The 16,520-nt window shown below is 38.9% G+C and overlaps 1 protein-coding gene across 2 annotated transcripts in view; it reads left to right on the top strand.

Moving 5' to 3' along the window:
• LOC139133416 (cytochrome P450 1A5-like) overlaps positions 1 to 16,449 on the top strand; it is a 52,607-nt gene extending 36,158 nt beyond the window's left edge. For both annotated transcript variants that reach the window (XM_070700003.1, XM_070700002.1), the window contains exon 8: positions 11,234 to 16,449. In XM_070700003.1, the coding sequence (XP_070556104.1) occupies positions 11,234 to 12,234 (1,001 nt within the window). In that variant the 3' untranslated portion in view covers positions 12,235 to 16,449. The remainder of the gene's footprint in view (positions 1 to 11,233) is intronic.
• The last annotated feature ends 71 nt before the right edge of the window (positions 16,450 to 16,520 follow it).

Genomic DNA, 16,520 nt, shown 5'->3' with positions numbered 1-16,520 from the left:
AACGTGTAGCGAAGTGTAGAAAATTTTGTGAAAATTTGAGAAGGGGGTGTTGCGAACGTAGCGTAGTTTAGCAAGATGTTGGGGATGTAAGATGGTCACTTTTTACTCGCCAGAGAGACAACAATCTTGTAGCATAGTTAACAAACTTGGTGTAGCAAAGTGTAACCAAGTCTAGAAAGATTGTGTGAAAATTTGAAAAGTTGGTGTTGCCCAGGTAGCGAAGTGTAGCAAGGTGTTGGGGCTGTTAGATGGTCACTTTTTACTCGCCAGAGGGACACCAATCTTGTATCTTAGTTAAGAACGTGTAGCGAGGTGTAGAAAAATTTTGTGAAAATTTGAGAAGGGGATGTTGCAACGTAGCGTAGTTTAGCAAGGTGTTAGGGATGTAAGATGATCACTTTTTACTCGCTAGAGAGGACACCAACATTGTAGTGTATATAAGAACGTTTTGCAAAGTGTAACCAAGTCTAAAACTATTTTGTGAAAATTTGACAAGGGGTGTTGCAAACTTTGCGAGGTGTTTGGGCAGTAAAATGGTCACCTTTTACTCGCCAGAGAGACACAATCATGTAGCATAGTTAACAAACTTAGTGTAGCGAAGTGTAACCAAGTCTAGAAATATTTTTATGAAAATTTGAGAATGGGGTGTTGCGAACGTAGCGAAGTGTAGCGAGGTGTTTTGGGCTGTAAGATGGTCACTTTTTTACTCGCCAAAGAGACACTAGTCTTGTAGCATAGTTAACAATCTTAGTGTAGCGTAGTGTAACCAAGTCTAGAAAAAAATTGTGAAAATTTGAGAAGGGGGTGTTGCGAACATAGCGAAGTCTAGCAAGGTGTTGGGGCTATAAGATGGTCACTTTTTACTCTTGTATCGTAGTTAAGAATGTGTAGCGAAGTTTAAGACGAGAAATAACATTTTGTAAAAAATGAGAAATGGGTGTTGCGAACATATTGAAGTGTAGCAAGTTGTTGGGGCTATAAGATGGTCACCTTTTAACGCTAGAGGGACACCCATCTTGCATCGTAGGTAAGAACGTGTAGCGAAGTGTAGAAAAATTTTGTGAAAATTTGAGAAGGGGTGTTGCGAACGTAGCGTAGTTTAGCAAGATGTTGGGGATGTAAGATGGTCACTTTTTACTCGCCAGAGATACAACAATCTTGTAGCATAGTTAACAAACTTGGTGTAGCAAAGTGTAACCAAGTCTAGAAAGATTGTGTGAAAATTTGAAAAGTTGGTGTTGCCCAGGTAGCGAAGTGTAGCAAGGTGTTGGGGCTGTTAGATGGTCACTTTTTACTCGCCAGAGGGACACCAATCTTGTATCTTAGTTAAGAACGTGTAGCGAGGTGTAGAAAAATTTTGTGAAAATTTGAGAAGGGGATGTTGCAAACGTAGCGTAGTTTAGCAAGGTGTTAGGGATGTAAGATGATCACTTTTTACTCGCTAGAGAGGACACCAACATTGTAGTGTATATAAGAACGTTTTGCAAAGTGTAACCAAGTCTAAAACTATTTTGTGAAAATTTGACAAGGGGGTGTTGCGAACTTTGCGAGGTGTTTGGGCAGTAAAATGGTCACCTTTTACTCGCCAGAGAGACATAATCATGTAGCATAGTTAACAAACTTAGTGTAGCGAAGGGTAACCAAGTCTAGAAATATTTTTATGAAAATTTGAGAATGGGGTGTTGCAAACGTAGCGAAGTGTAGCGAGGTGTTTTGGCTGTAAGATGGTCACTTTTTTACTCGCCAAAGAGACACTAATCTTGTAGCATAGTTAACAATCTTAGTGAAGCGTAGTGTAACCAAGTATAGAAAAACATTGTGAAAATTTGAGAAGGGGGTGTTGCGAACATAGCGAAGTCTAGCAAGGTGTTGGGGGCTGTAAGATGGTCACTTTTTACTCGCCAGAGGGACAACAATCTTGTATCGTAGTTAAGAACGTGTAGCTAAGTGTAAGACGAGAAATAACATTTTGTAAAAATTTGAGAAATGGGTGTTGCGAACATATTGAAGTGTAGCAAGTTGTTGGGGGCTATAAGATGGTCACCTTTTAACGCTAGAGGGACACCCATCTTGCATCGTAGGTAAGAACGTGTAGCGAAGTGTAGAAAAATTTTGTGAAAATTTGAGAAGGGGGTGTTGCGAACGTAGCTAGTTTAGCAAGATGTTGGGGATGTAAGATGGTCACTTTTTACTCGCCAGAGAGACACTAATCTTGTAGCATAGTTAACAAACTTGGTGTAGCAAAGTGTAACCAAGTCTAGAAAGATTGTGTGAAACATACATAATTACTAACAAGATAAAGTGTACATGTAATTTGGATCTATGACAGTTTTTCTGAGTTATTAATGTATTGACTCAAGACATATGAAAATGAGTTCAAACAAGAAAGGAATTACAAAAATTAAAAGCCAAAACTATCTAACCAAGATTTTTTACATTTTCCTAAAATATAGTCTTAGTGGGTCGCAAATCTAAGTTGTTTCAGGAAAAGCCAAGTTGATCAATTTGTATTAAAATTAACATAGTAGGCGAGCAGCAGGCTCACCTATTTTTCACACTTAATGTACCCACCTTACATTAAGCCACATCACACATCATTTGAAAGCTTATTATCTTTACTTCAAGAAAATTGACGATGTGGAGCTGCCAAGTAGAGCCATAACCCCCTAATTTGCAAAATTCACATGGGTATCCAATTTGCATAAATGTGATTTAAAATTAGGAAAATCATTGTTAACTGTTAAATGATAGGTATTTGCATGTAGAAAAGAACTATGAACTCCAAACGTGTATTCAAAATATTCTTATTGAATATTTCTAATTAAATTGTAAACATCTTGAGTCGTTTTTAGCTCACGTGTGTAAACACGTGGGCTAATGTCATAGCGATGTCTGTCTGTCTGTCCGTGTGTGTGTGTGTGTGTGTGTGTTAGTGTGTGTGTGTGTGTGTGTGTGTGTGTGTGTGTGTGTGTGTGTGTGTCTGTCTGTCTGTCTGTCTGTTTACACGATAACTCAAAAACACCTGAATGGATTCAGGTCAGATTTGGTACACAGGTACCATATGCTACTTGCAAGAACTGATTAGATTTTAGTTTGTGTGGCTTGCATATTAATGAAGTTATGCAATCTCGTTTTTTTCCTTACAATGGTTTCCCTATGAAGACGGTAATGACAGTGTAGACATATATAAATAAATACTGCACAAAATTTCATGAAACTTTTCACAGATGACAATCTAAGAACATTATGATGATAATGTGAGTGTCATGTCAATTATCTTCTCATTTGCATATTTACTGAAGTTTTGTTATTAGTGAGATAACTCTGAAATTCCAGCACCAAACTTGATGATACTTGCAACAAATATTGATCTAATATATATCAAATTATACTTAGAAGCATTAGGCAGTGTCAAGTTAATAAATAGCTCATTTGCATATTTTATGAAGCTTTGTAATTAGTCATATAACTCTAATATAACTTCACCAAATGTGATGAAATCTGCTGCAGATACTGATCCGACTGATATCTAACTGTAGTGTAAAGCATTTAGCAGTGTGAAATTAATTAAGGGCTGATTTGCATATTTAATGAACTCTGTAATTAGGTATATAACTCTGAAATTACGGAACCCAAGTCACTGAAATTGGGTACAGATATTGTTTTGATAAATATCTAATTGTACTGAGAAGCATTTGGCAGTGTCAAGTTAACAAATAGGTCATTTGCACATTTATGAAGTTTTGTAATTAGTCATATAACTCCAAAATAACTGCACCAAATGTGATGAAATCTGCTGCAGATACTGATCTGACAGATATCTAATTGTTGTGTAGAGCATTTAGTTGTGTGAAGTTAATTAAGGGTTCATTTGCATATTTAATGAATTTTGTAATTAGTGATATTACTCCAAAATTACAGCGTTAAATGTGATGAAACTTGCTACAGATGTTGATCTGATAAATATCCAATTGTAGTGAGAAGCATTGAGCAGTGTCAAGTTAATAATTAGCTCATTTGCATATTTCATGAAGTCTTATAATTAGTCATATAACTCCGAAATTACTGCATCAAATGTGATGAAAACTGCTGCACATACTGATACAACAGATATCTAACTGTATTGTAAAGCATTTAGTAGTGTAAAGTTAATTAAGGGTTCATTTGCATATTTGATAAACTTTGTAATTAGGTATATAGCTCTGAAATTTCGGCACCAAAATTTTGTGAAACGTGCTACAGATATTGATTTGATAAATATTTAATTGTGCTATGAATCATTGAACAGTGTCAAGTTAATTTAGGTTTATTTGCATATTTAATGAACTTTGTAATTAGTGACATTACTCTAAAATTACAGCATTAAATTCAATAAAACGTGCTACAAATGTTGATCTGATGGATATCTAATTGTGTCATGAATTACTGAGCAGTGTCAAATTAATGAACAGCTCATTTGCATATTAAATAAAGTTTTGTAGTTAGTGATTAAACTCTGAGAGTACTGTGGGAAGTTGAAATAAACCTGCTACATATAGTGATAACATATATCTCATTATTCTGTGAAGCGCACTACTATTAATGAACCTGTTGTAAAACACGTGAGCATATTCAGTTCATATCTGGTTATATTCAAAATATTATGTAGTAAATACGAATAATGCTCACGTTATGGAGATAAATATCTGAATTTGTTTTGCAATTGATTTTTTAGCTCATGTGTGTAAACACGCGGGCTAATGTCATAGCGATGTCTGTCTGTCTGTCTGTCCGTGAGTGTGTGTGTGTGTGTGTGTGTGAGTGTGTGTGTGTGTGTGTGTGTGTGTGTGTGTGTTAGTGTGTGTGTGTGTGTTTGTGTCTGTCTGTCTGTTTAAACGATAACTCAAAAACGCCAGAACGGATTCAGGTCAGATTTGGTACACAGGTACCATATGCTACTTGCAAGAACTGATTAGATTTTGGTTTGTGTAGCTTGCATATTAATGAAGTTATCCAATCTCGTTTTTTTCCGTACAATGGTTTCCCTATGGACACAGTAATGACAGTGTAGACATTTATCAATAAATACTGCACAAAATTTCATGAAACTTTTCACAGATGACAATCTAAGAACATGATGATGATACTGTGAGTGTCGTGTCAATTATCTTCTCAGTTGCATATTTAATGAACTTTTGTTATAGTGAGATAACTCTGAAATTCCAGCACCAAACTTGATGATACTTGCAACAAATATTGATCTGATATATATCTAATTATACTTAGAAGCATTAGGCACTGTCAAATTAACAAATAGCTCATTTGCATATTTTATGAAGGTTTGTAATTAGTCATATAACTCCGATATAACTTCACCAAATGTGACGAAATCTGCTGCAGATACTGATCCGACTGATATCTAACTGTAGTGTAAAGCATTTAGCAGTGTGAAATTAATTAAGGGTTGATTTGCAAATTTAATGAACTTTGTAATTAGGTATATAACTCTGAAATTACGGAACCCAAGTCAGTGAAATTGGGTACAGATATTGTTTTGATAAATATCTAATTGTACTGAGAAGCATTTGGCAGTGTCAAGTTGACAAATAGCTCATTTGCATATTTTATGAAGTTTTGTAATTAGTCATATAACTCCAAAATAACTACACCAAATGTGATGAAATCTGCTGCAGATACTGATCTGACAGATATCTAATTGTGGTGTAAAACATTTAGTTGTGTGAAGTTAATTAAGGGTTCATTTGCATATTTAATGAACTTTGTAATTAGTGATATTACTCTAAAATTGCAGCGTTCAATTTGATGAAACTTGCTAAAGATGTTGATCTGATAAATATCCAATTGTAGTGAGGAGCATTGAGCAGTGTCAAGTTAATAATTAGCTCATTTGCATATTTCATGAAGTCTTATAATTAGTCATATAACTCCGAAATTACTGCATCAAATGTGATGAAAACTGCTGCACATACTGATACAACAGATATCTAACTGTATTGTAAAGCATTTAGTAGTGTAAAGTTAATTAAGGGTTCATTTGCATATTTAATAAACTTTGTAATTAGATCTATAACTCTGAAATTTCGGCACCAAAATTTTGTAAAATGTGCTGCAGATATTGATTTGATAAATATTTAATTGTGCTATGAATCATTGAACAGTGTCAAGTTAATTTAGGGTTTATTTGCATATTTAATGAACTTTGTAATTAGTGACATTACTCTAAAATTACAGCATTAAATTCAATAAAACGTGCTACAAATGTTGATCTGATGGATATCTAATTGTCCAATAAAGCATTGAGCAGTGTCAAGTTCATTAACAGCTCATTTGCATATTAAATAAAGTTTTGCAATTAGTGATTAAACTATGAGAATACTGTGCGAAGTTGAAAAAATCTGCTACATATTGTGATAACATATATCTCATTGTTCTGTGAAGCGTACAACTATTAATGAACCTGTTGTAAAACACGTGGGCATATTCAGTTCATATCTGGTTGTTTTTTAAGGATACGCAGACTGGAACCTTTTCCCTTTTAATTCCCATATAGCTGAACAAAAAGAATATATAAACCATTGGAACTAATCCAATTGCATATTATAAATATGTGCTGAACAGCCCTCGTGTATTATTGTGGTGTCATTTTGTTTCAATTTCTCTTGAAATCTTGTTTTGATGGAGAATCATTTGTTACTACATCTGTGTTACATCGACCGTTTCAGTTCAGTTATGTGGAATATGTAGACAGAAGGCACCGCATTTCATTTATCGTATTTATTGTTATGTAATAAAGGAAAACAACTCAACACACCGTTCATATCTTCGTTGATAGCGTTTTGTGTATGATATTGTATACATTGTCAGTGTATATTATATACTTTGTTTGGCTGTTTTATATAAAGTCTTGATTGGCCGTGGCGATTATTCCAGTTAACAGTAAAATACTAACACCACGTACAAGTTGGTACCTCATGCTAAAAGTACAAGTGAACAAAATGACGTCCACAAGGGAAGTTCTTAGGTTTGCCGTCTTGTAGCGTGTGGTCTAAATCTACGCCTATGTTAGAACTCGTGAGCAGGATCTCGGCATGGCGTCTCAGCTTTTAACAGCTTTTAACAGCTTTTCGTAGTTCAGTTCAGAACATAAACAGTAGAGGGGGACTTCCCCCTCTACTGTCTATGTTTAGAACTACTGGGCAACATGATGTCTGACCAGTACATAGGCCTAGGGGTAACTAAAAATGCTCAGAACAGCCATTTTAGCCAATCACACACGCGTTTCGTCAAAGATGTCAAAACATTTGGCTGATCTAACATTTGTAGATAAATATCGAGAACAATAGTATTATGTATGTGTTATAATCCAAAGCTGGCAAGTTTCTTTGTGGGGAAAAGTTGGAATGGGTGATATCTTGAGCAAAGGCAGAGAGTGCCACATACCCTAAATGATAACAGATGTGAAAGTTTAAATAATTGTCTTCTTAAGATATGTCCTAAGGCTGCATTGGTGATACTGAGTGATATTAAACTTTTCAGTGAACCGTGCTAACGATCTTATATGCTGTATTGGTATTGTATGTAGTTTTTCTGTATTGGAAACAGCATTTGATATTATCTATTACCTTAAATGAGAGAGAGAGAGAGAGAGAGAGAGAGAGAGAGAGAGAGAGAGAGAGAGAGAGAGAGAGAGAGAGAGAGAAATATTCTGCTTTCCAGAACACATATATTCTATTCTATTGGTCTGCACATGCGCCTAGCTTGTGTTTAAAACTTATTACAGAATGCTGATGCGTAAATAGTGTTCTATTTCATGCAATCTTTCAACAATGGTAATGCGTTCTAAATATAAATACTGTATGTTCTAAATCTGAACACCTAATTCTTACTGACCACTGTAAGTGCATTCAAAAATTTATACAGTAAGTGTTCTAGTTTGCTGATCATTCAGCATCACTCTTAGTATAATGATTACATTTTTCCTAGCTATGTAATCTGTATTAATGAAGGAAGGGACGCTGTACACATGTCATTTTTTTGTGTGGCTTCACCAGTGTCCTTTTGCCGTGTTTATGTTTCAGCTTTGCACTTTTACAGTGGACATTGAATCATAGTCACTAATCCCTTACGCTTTATTACATGCAAATGTATTCACCGAGGTTTCCTGTTGTCGTTCATTCCAAAACTGAGCATTCACGTGCTAGCTGCCACACTGAGCTTTGCTTTCTGAACTCGCTCCAAGTTCCACACTGCCAGTGTCTTTGTTTCGCTGCATTCCTCACCTTCAAAGGAAGCATGGGCAAAACTAAAAACGCTCGCCGTCCATCCTCTCACACCAAGCGTGTACCTGCACGCTTCGTTACAACTCCGAAGGCCAAGAAGACTCAGGCTTCACGACAGTCTTGACGTCGATCCACTCCGAATAACAATGATGGTGCAACCCTTCCCGAATACATCAGCCAACTCATCCAGTCTGAAATCGCCGCCGCGGTAGCGTCACTGCAGGCTACGCAGGGGTCAACCGCCAAGGACGTCATCTGCGTCGGATCCGGTAACACCACTTCAGCTCCAAGTTCAAACCATACCACCGATGCGTTCACTCGACACACGACGGGCCAGGCCATCAACGCCCACCAAGAGGTATTATCGCCGGAACTAATCGGCACATCTCACCAACTCAACGCAACCAATCACTTTTGGCAGCATATCAAACCAACGATGACTCTTCGCCGCCGGATTAACGACGACGTCATCGACACACTCACTACCAGACCACACTTGATCCAGCTTCTGCCACGTTTCATCAACAGGAAGTCAACCAGCAGGCCGTTGGCAGCGCCAGCACAAACATGGCGGCCTCCATGGTTAACAATGTTCCGAGTGAGCTCAACGTCATCACCGCCAACGTACAACCACCGCCAGTACAAAAGTCCACACCAATTCCACCATCACACCTGAACCTTCTGTACGTCGACCAGTCAACGCTAACAGCACTCGCCAACCCTGGTAAGTTCATTGAACTAGCTGATTTACACCCCGACACCCTCCTCCCATCCTCTCCTCAGACCACCAAAACACAAGTCTCCTTCGACCCGGACACTCCTGGCGTGGCCACCTTCACAACCCACATAAAACGGAAGAATATCGACAGTTTTGAGTCATGGTCACAGTGCTTTGCAACATTCCAAGCCTACAGTTCATACTTCTTCCCTCACGAAGCTGTCCACCTATGCAGTTACTACAAATTCATAGCATCCAAGGCATCTACAAGCCTGAGGCATGGTTAGGGTACGATAAAGCCTTCCGTCTTAACAAGGCCAGATATCCTGACCAGCACATTTGGAGTGTACCAGACCATAAACTAGACTTTACATGCTTTCAGCAGCATCCACATCTGCTGATTCCAAAATGCTTCGCCTGCGGCCAATGAGGTCACTTAAAATCTGAATGTCACACCAATGCTGCCAACCAATATTACTGGGACAACTCCATGCCACGCCTACAGCTACACAACAACATTGCGCCAACAACAAGCACCCAGGTATGTCGACAGTTCAACCAAGGGAACTGCAAAAGTCCATGTGCACATGGTTGCATTCACACATGTTCCATTTGCTCTGCCACTGACCATGGTGCATCATCCCACCAAAACTCTGGTTCAAAACAACAGCAAGACCAGCCCTTTCAACCACAGCCCTTTCGAGGGCATAACATGCAAGCCAGGGCTGACCGTGTCACTCCAACCAACAACCCCACTGCAGCTCCATAGATTTGCAGCAGAACTACACCACCACCCCGACAAGGAATTTGTTTCATGTGTCTTGCAAAGTATCAGCCATGGCGCAAACCTGGGATTCAAAGGTCACCATCTCTCCCGTTTCACACCAAATGTACGGTCGGCACTCAGCAACCCAGACATCGTCACCAAAGTAATCCTAAAAGAAGTCTCGCTTGGCCACACAGTCGGACCTTTCACCAGCCCCCCCTACTTCCAGACTTTGTCATCAACTCCCTCGGCCTTCGACATAAAAAAGTCTGGGGGACATCGTATTATTATGGACTTATCCCGACCTAACACAGACAGTGTCAAAACCCACATCTGTAAAGAAGACTATACGCTCTCCTACGCCAGGGTCGACAATGCTGTTGCAATAATACAGAAGTACGGCAAAGGAACTTTAACGACAAAGGTCGACATCAGGTATTCCTTCCGCCTCTGTCCTGTCCAAAAAGAAGACTGGCACCTGCTTGGTTTCAAATGGTTGGATCACTACTTCTTTGACCGAGTTCTGCCATTCGGTCTTAGATCGGCACCTTTCCTGTTCAATCAGATAGCAGATGCCATCCACTGGATCATCAGCCGGAGAGCTGATACTGAAGATCTACTACACTATCTCGATGACTACTTCGGCGCAGGACCTCCACGCCCCGATAAATGCCAGCAACTCTTAAACACAATGGTATCAGTCTGTCACGACCTTGGCGTCCCAACCGCCCCAGAGAAGATCAAAGGCCCATCACTGATCATCATTTTCCTGGGCATCGAACTCGACACAATCAAAATGGTCATGCGACTTCCTAATGACAAGCTCACCGATCTGATGCAAGCCTTGCCAACATGGATACAGCAACAAAGCTGCACGACACGCCAACTTCTATCTTTCATAGGAACTCTCTCCTTTGCATGCAAATGTATTCCAGCTGGCAGAATCTTCATACGCCATATGATGGATCTCAGCACGACCGTCAAATGCACCAATGACATCATCACCCTGTCAGATGACTTCCGCCTCGATGTCCAATGGTGGCTCGATTTTCTTCCCACTTGGAATGGCTCAGCATCCTTCCTTGATACAGAGTGGTCTGCATCCTCAGACCTCGAACTGTTCACAGATGCTGCTGGGTCAATCGGCTGTGGTGCATACTACAAAGGTCATTGGTTCCATTTCACCTGGCCTGACGACTTCAGTGCTTCAATTGAATGGCAAGAGATGTACCCAATCATGCTTGCCTGTTCAATTTGGGGCCAATTGTGGCATGGACGGAGAATTCACTTCCATTGCGATAATACATCAGTGGTCAGCATCTGGAAAGAAGGCTCATCGCGCTGCCCACGAATAATGCATTTTTGATCAGAGCTATCTTCTTCACAGCCGCCAAAGAGAACTTTCATATCATGCTTGCTCACATAAGAGGCACAGATAACACAATAGCTGATTCACTTTCTCGTTTGCAGATGAGGAAATTCAGGCAGCTTGCACCAATGGCAGACCAAGACCCATTCAGCGTTCCAAGTCACCTCCAACCGTAAATTCTGCTGTCCTCCAACTAGAGTCACATGCCAAGGCCTTTATACATAACAGCATTGCAGGCTCCACAAGGAAAACATACCAGGTTGGTCAGTCAAACTATGTTGCGTTCTGTCACACACACGGTCTAACACCCACCCTGGTAACACTGCAGTCGACAATGCTCTTCATCACCAACCTAGCACGTAATGGCCTCAAGTTTACCACAATCAGGGTCTACCTCGCAGTCATAATTCGCCTGCACACCGAAATGGGCTTCAAAGACGACATCAGCAATCACATACGGTTACAACGTACAATGCAAGGCATACACCAGAGCTTAGGAGACCAAAAACGCACCAGACTGCCCATGACCATCGACATACTTGTGAGACTAAAGGAAGCCTTACGGGCGCACGCATCTCTATGTAACCATGACAAGCTAATGCTATGGTCTGCCTTCACCATGGCTTTCTTCGGCTTTCTCCGTGTCAGTGAATTCACAGCACCAGGGAGCCACGACTTCGACAAAACATGCACACTTCTGGCTCGCGATGTGACAATATCTGAAGACCTAGAAATTTCACTTAAGGCATCGAAGACCGACCCATATCGACGGGGACAGCACATCAGGATTGCACCCACGAACACAGGAATTTGTGCACTGCGGGCTTATACTAAATATAGACGTTTCCATGCCGCGGTAGCGGAGATGCCAGTATTCCAATTTAACAATGGAGCGTGGCTCACACGACACGCCCTGACTGTCCATCTTCGTGACCTGCTACGCAGAGCTGGGATAGACAACGCTCATCATTTTGCCACCCACAGCTTCAGGAGTGGTGCCGCTACCACAGCGGCGGATGCCAATCTACCATTACTAATGCTGTATATAAAGCCTTCGCATTGGGAGGTAAAATTGCGTCGTTCGAACTTATGGACTCCCTAGAATATCGTCAATCAGCAAAACAACAAACCTTCGGGGAGTTTTGCGTCATAATCAGAAACCATCGTAAAACCTCGGGATGTGAAAAATATGCTCGGGAAATGACATGTTTTTTACGATATCTCACGATCCGCGCGCAGTCGCCACGTCAAATATCGACCGTTGGCATTAAAAAAAATGTGTTTTAAAAATGTACCAAATGGGAGTGCCTCTTTAAGTACTAGACGAACATATTATAATGCATATATATTTCCCCATTTGTAGTGCATGGGTAACTAGTGCAAATATAAACAAGTTATTCAAATTACAGAAACGCGCTGTGCGTGTTATGATGGGCACTTAGTATAATTATCCGACCAATGGACTTTTTAGATCATTACATATTATGCCTTTACCTGATAGAATTTTATACAAAAATATGTGTTTAGTTTTTAAATCCTTGAAAGGTATAGCCCCATTGTATATGACGGAAATGTTCTAATATGTCAGTCAGTGTCATAGCCGTGTGACCAGAGCTAGCTCCCAAAATAAGCTTTATATCCCTAGAGCCAAATTGAATGTTTTTAAAAACACATGATCAGTACAGGGAGCTATGGAATGGAATAAGTTGAAAACAGAAGTCAAATCTTCTGAGACACTTGTCTCTTTTAAAAGAATTTATTTACAATAATATTGGGCAGAATTTTAAGTTTTTCTTGCCTTTCTTGTTAAATGTGGCAGTTGTTATATGTGGTTATTTGTATTTTCACTCTTGAAAATTGTTTTTGTGGTTTTGTATATATTTGTTGTAAGGTCGAGGGCCCTGGGGGAGATAAACTCTCTCTAGAGTTTACCAGGCTACCCTAATTAAATAAAGCCAAATAAAAATAAAAAAATAAATTTGTGTTCAATAACTACACACAAACCTTTAAAATAATTGATGATGATTTTTCAGCGAATTGATCTTGGCCTGCATAGCCTATCTGATGAAGTTTAATTTGACGTCAATTTTTTACGGTAAATAGTTTTTTGTTTTGCTTGTGACTCCTGCCCCGAACTAAATGGGGTAGTTATACCTCCAGTTCTATTACATGTCTATGGTTGTGTAATAAATTTGATTTTGGAATTTCACCGAAATGTTAATTCACTATGCATGGCGGTCTGTGATGAATCTATATTTTTTTTCAGTACAAAATTAGATAAATCTGTGCATTTATGTATGCTTGATTATTTACATTATTGTTCTTGATTAAACTAGAGTGGTTACAAGTCCATGGTTGTGCAAGAAATATGATTTTGGAATTTCACCGAAATGTTAATTCACTATGCATGGCGGTCTGTGATGAATCTATAAATAATTTATTTCCAATATAAAAACTAGGTAAATCTGTGCATGTATGTGCGCTTGATTATTTATATTAATGCTTTTGATTAAACTAGAGTGGTTTATGTCCATGGTTGTGAAAGAAATTTGATTTTGGAATTTCACTGAAAAGTTGATTTACTGTTTATGGTAGTCTATGAGAGAACTATGCACAATTTTTTTCCAATATAAAACTGACAATATCTTTGCATTTATGTACATTTGATAATTAATATACACTTTTCCACCTTTTGCATGTTTTTTGTCTCTTGCCCTTTATCAGTTTTAACCTTTCAAGGTGTTTAATGTAGGATACCACTGCATCTTCTTTGCTTGTGAAACTTGTGGATAATGTGTACCTATTTTGTTGGTGATTTCCTATTCAGGAAATATCACACGGACAATCAAAGTTTTGACCATAAAAACAGCTTCTGTCAAAAGTGACCCTCCCCCTAAGATAGGTTTATAAAAAGTGACCCTCCCCCTTGAACTGTTTTCTAAAAAGTGACCCTCTCCCCTCCCTCCAGTTCCCCCGGCCCACCCTCCCTGTAATTTCTGAAGGCTCCTAAGTTCAACTGAATAAATGAGTACAGTAGAATTTTCGGGAAAGAGACATAGAAGGCACAAGCATAAAGTCATTCGACTAACAACGATAAATTTCTTTCATCGCACAAAAAAATCAGTGAATTCTCGCTCGGAATCAAACTTGCAGCGTGGCGTAAGGCTGTAGCGAAGACACAAGCTGTCGAACTGTGTGTAGCGCTGTGGAATCCCTTAGTTGACTCAGACAACACCCAAAACAGAATTTCCTTCAAGTAATATAATAAATTAGGATGTATCCACGCGCGAGATATGTGTCACTTCAAACATCTAAGTCCGTAAGACGAAAACATTGACGTCGGAGATCGGGATTGACGATTTGACACCAGCAGAGAGACCGATGACGGCAGCGTTGTGAGCACAAACATGCAATGAGTTTGTCATCAAACAGAATCTTTCGCGCTCGTAAAGGTCGTAAACTTGTGTGATATTTTGAAAGCCATGGCATCTCTGAGAATGAGAATTACTTTTTCGATCGTGTCGTTGCATTTACTTCATAAATCTATTTGTAAATATTCTAAATAACTCTGAATACTATCTGTCGCTAGCACGGTGAAAGCTATGTCCGCTGATGGTCGACTTGCCTTGGTATCGGTACAGCGCGAGACAATGATTGACACGTTCACGTGACCAAATACCATGGGATTATACATAATAACAATTGCATTTGTATTCCTGACAAAAATACTGCTCCATTCAATTCTCAACTTGTTCATTGCAGTGCACCGTATCACATATCGTATAGGCTAAAGTTGGTTTAAAAAAAGAATACCGTTATGTGACTGTTTTCATTTTAACAATTGCATTTGTATGCGTGACAAAGGTGCTGCTCCATTTAATTCTCAACCTGTTAACAACCTGTTCATTTCGACTCGCTGCTACCCAAAGAACAAACAACAAAGGAAAGGCAATGTCTTCTTAAATAACCATTGAAAAACATTGGAGAATTCATTTTGTCTGTTTTTGTCCCGATTTTTATGTGAAGGGTTTAAATACATGGTACAATGCGAGTTGCAACACCACAGAAACAGATGATGTAACTTTGAAATGGTGTAGTAAATTTCACTTTTTAAATAAATCATCGAGAAATTGGAAAGGTTGTATCTGGAATGGGAAACAGTTGATTGCCACGGTAAAAATTGACTTGTAAAGTCCTGTACTTGAATATGATGTCACAGAATTGTGTAGGTGTTGAGAAACTTAGAAAATGGTACTCGTCACTTAGAGTAGCCCACCAGTCCCGTGAAATGATCTTGAAGAATATATATAAATTCACGAGAGAAACGAAATTACGGGAGTTTCAATGGAAACTTTTACAGAGATTATTGCCATGTAACAAGTATTTGTTTTATTGGAAGAAGAGAGATTCACTAAATACTGAGCGTCGTATTACACCTGATTCTCTTGAACATAAAAACATACACTGTTCATTAGCTAAGGTGATTTGGGCTATAAAAAAGTCAAATGCATTATAAGACGGGTAGTTTGCAGAAATTTCGTTCTACTTGACCATTATATCATTTTTGACTGTGTAACAAACAACGTTTTCTCAAAAAATGAGGAAGGCATTGTAAATTTACTGGTTTTGATTGGCAAATGGTGCAGTCATAAACACTGTCAGAGTGAAACAAAAGTGCTTGTAATTGCACTGTTAAAGTATGAGTTTTCCTTAAGCTGCAAAATAGACAAGGAGATCTGTAATAACCCTGAAAGATTAAGAATGTTTTCCATATATTTTGAACGTTGTTGGATTTAACATCAAAAGGACTGTACCCGTACCGTAGTATGGTCTTCAGATATTGGTTAATTATCCAATTGAAAACCTGCCTTGGGTTGTTTTATAAAATACATATACTCCAATTTCCTTCGAAAGTGTTGAAAATGATCCAGCCAGGCGAACGTAAAGAATAACCTTGTTCGTCGCGTTGAACGTGGGTACAGGTTCTTTCAAAGTCTCCTTACAGCAAGCATTGAGAAACTCTTCCAAGTATGTGCGATGGCTATACGTGATGTGAGAAATCTAGGAAGTACATACTGTTCTCGTGTTTATGATGTTGGTCATAGATACATGTAGGTACCTTGGCACGAAATACGTTATTATCAGGGAGAGACGTTAGATTTCATTTGTATGTAAATAAGTATTGTACAGATTACATTTTATATAGAAGGTGTCTTTACGAACACCAGCTCCAACGAAGGGACAACATCTTTAGAGAAGGAACTATCTGGCAATATGTAGCATTCATTTTTAAGAAATAAACGGTGTTATCTTTGAAGACTTGGAGTCTCTACGCTGTTTCTGTATCCCGACATCCTCTCCCATGGCGATTTCCCGAGGAATAAGTGT

The sequence above is a fragment of the Ptychodera flava genome, chromosome 5, assembly GCF_041260155.1.
Source record: "Ptychodera flava strain L36383 chromosome 5, AS_Pfla_20210202, whole genome shotgun sequence".
In the NCBI taxonomy this organism is placed as follows: Eukaryota; Metazoa; Hemichordata; class Enteropneusta; family Ptychoderidae; genus Ptychodera; species Ptychodera flava.
This window is presented reverse-complemented; position numbering and strand designations above follow the sequence as displayed.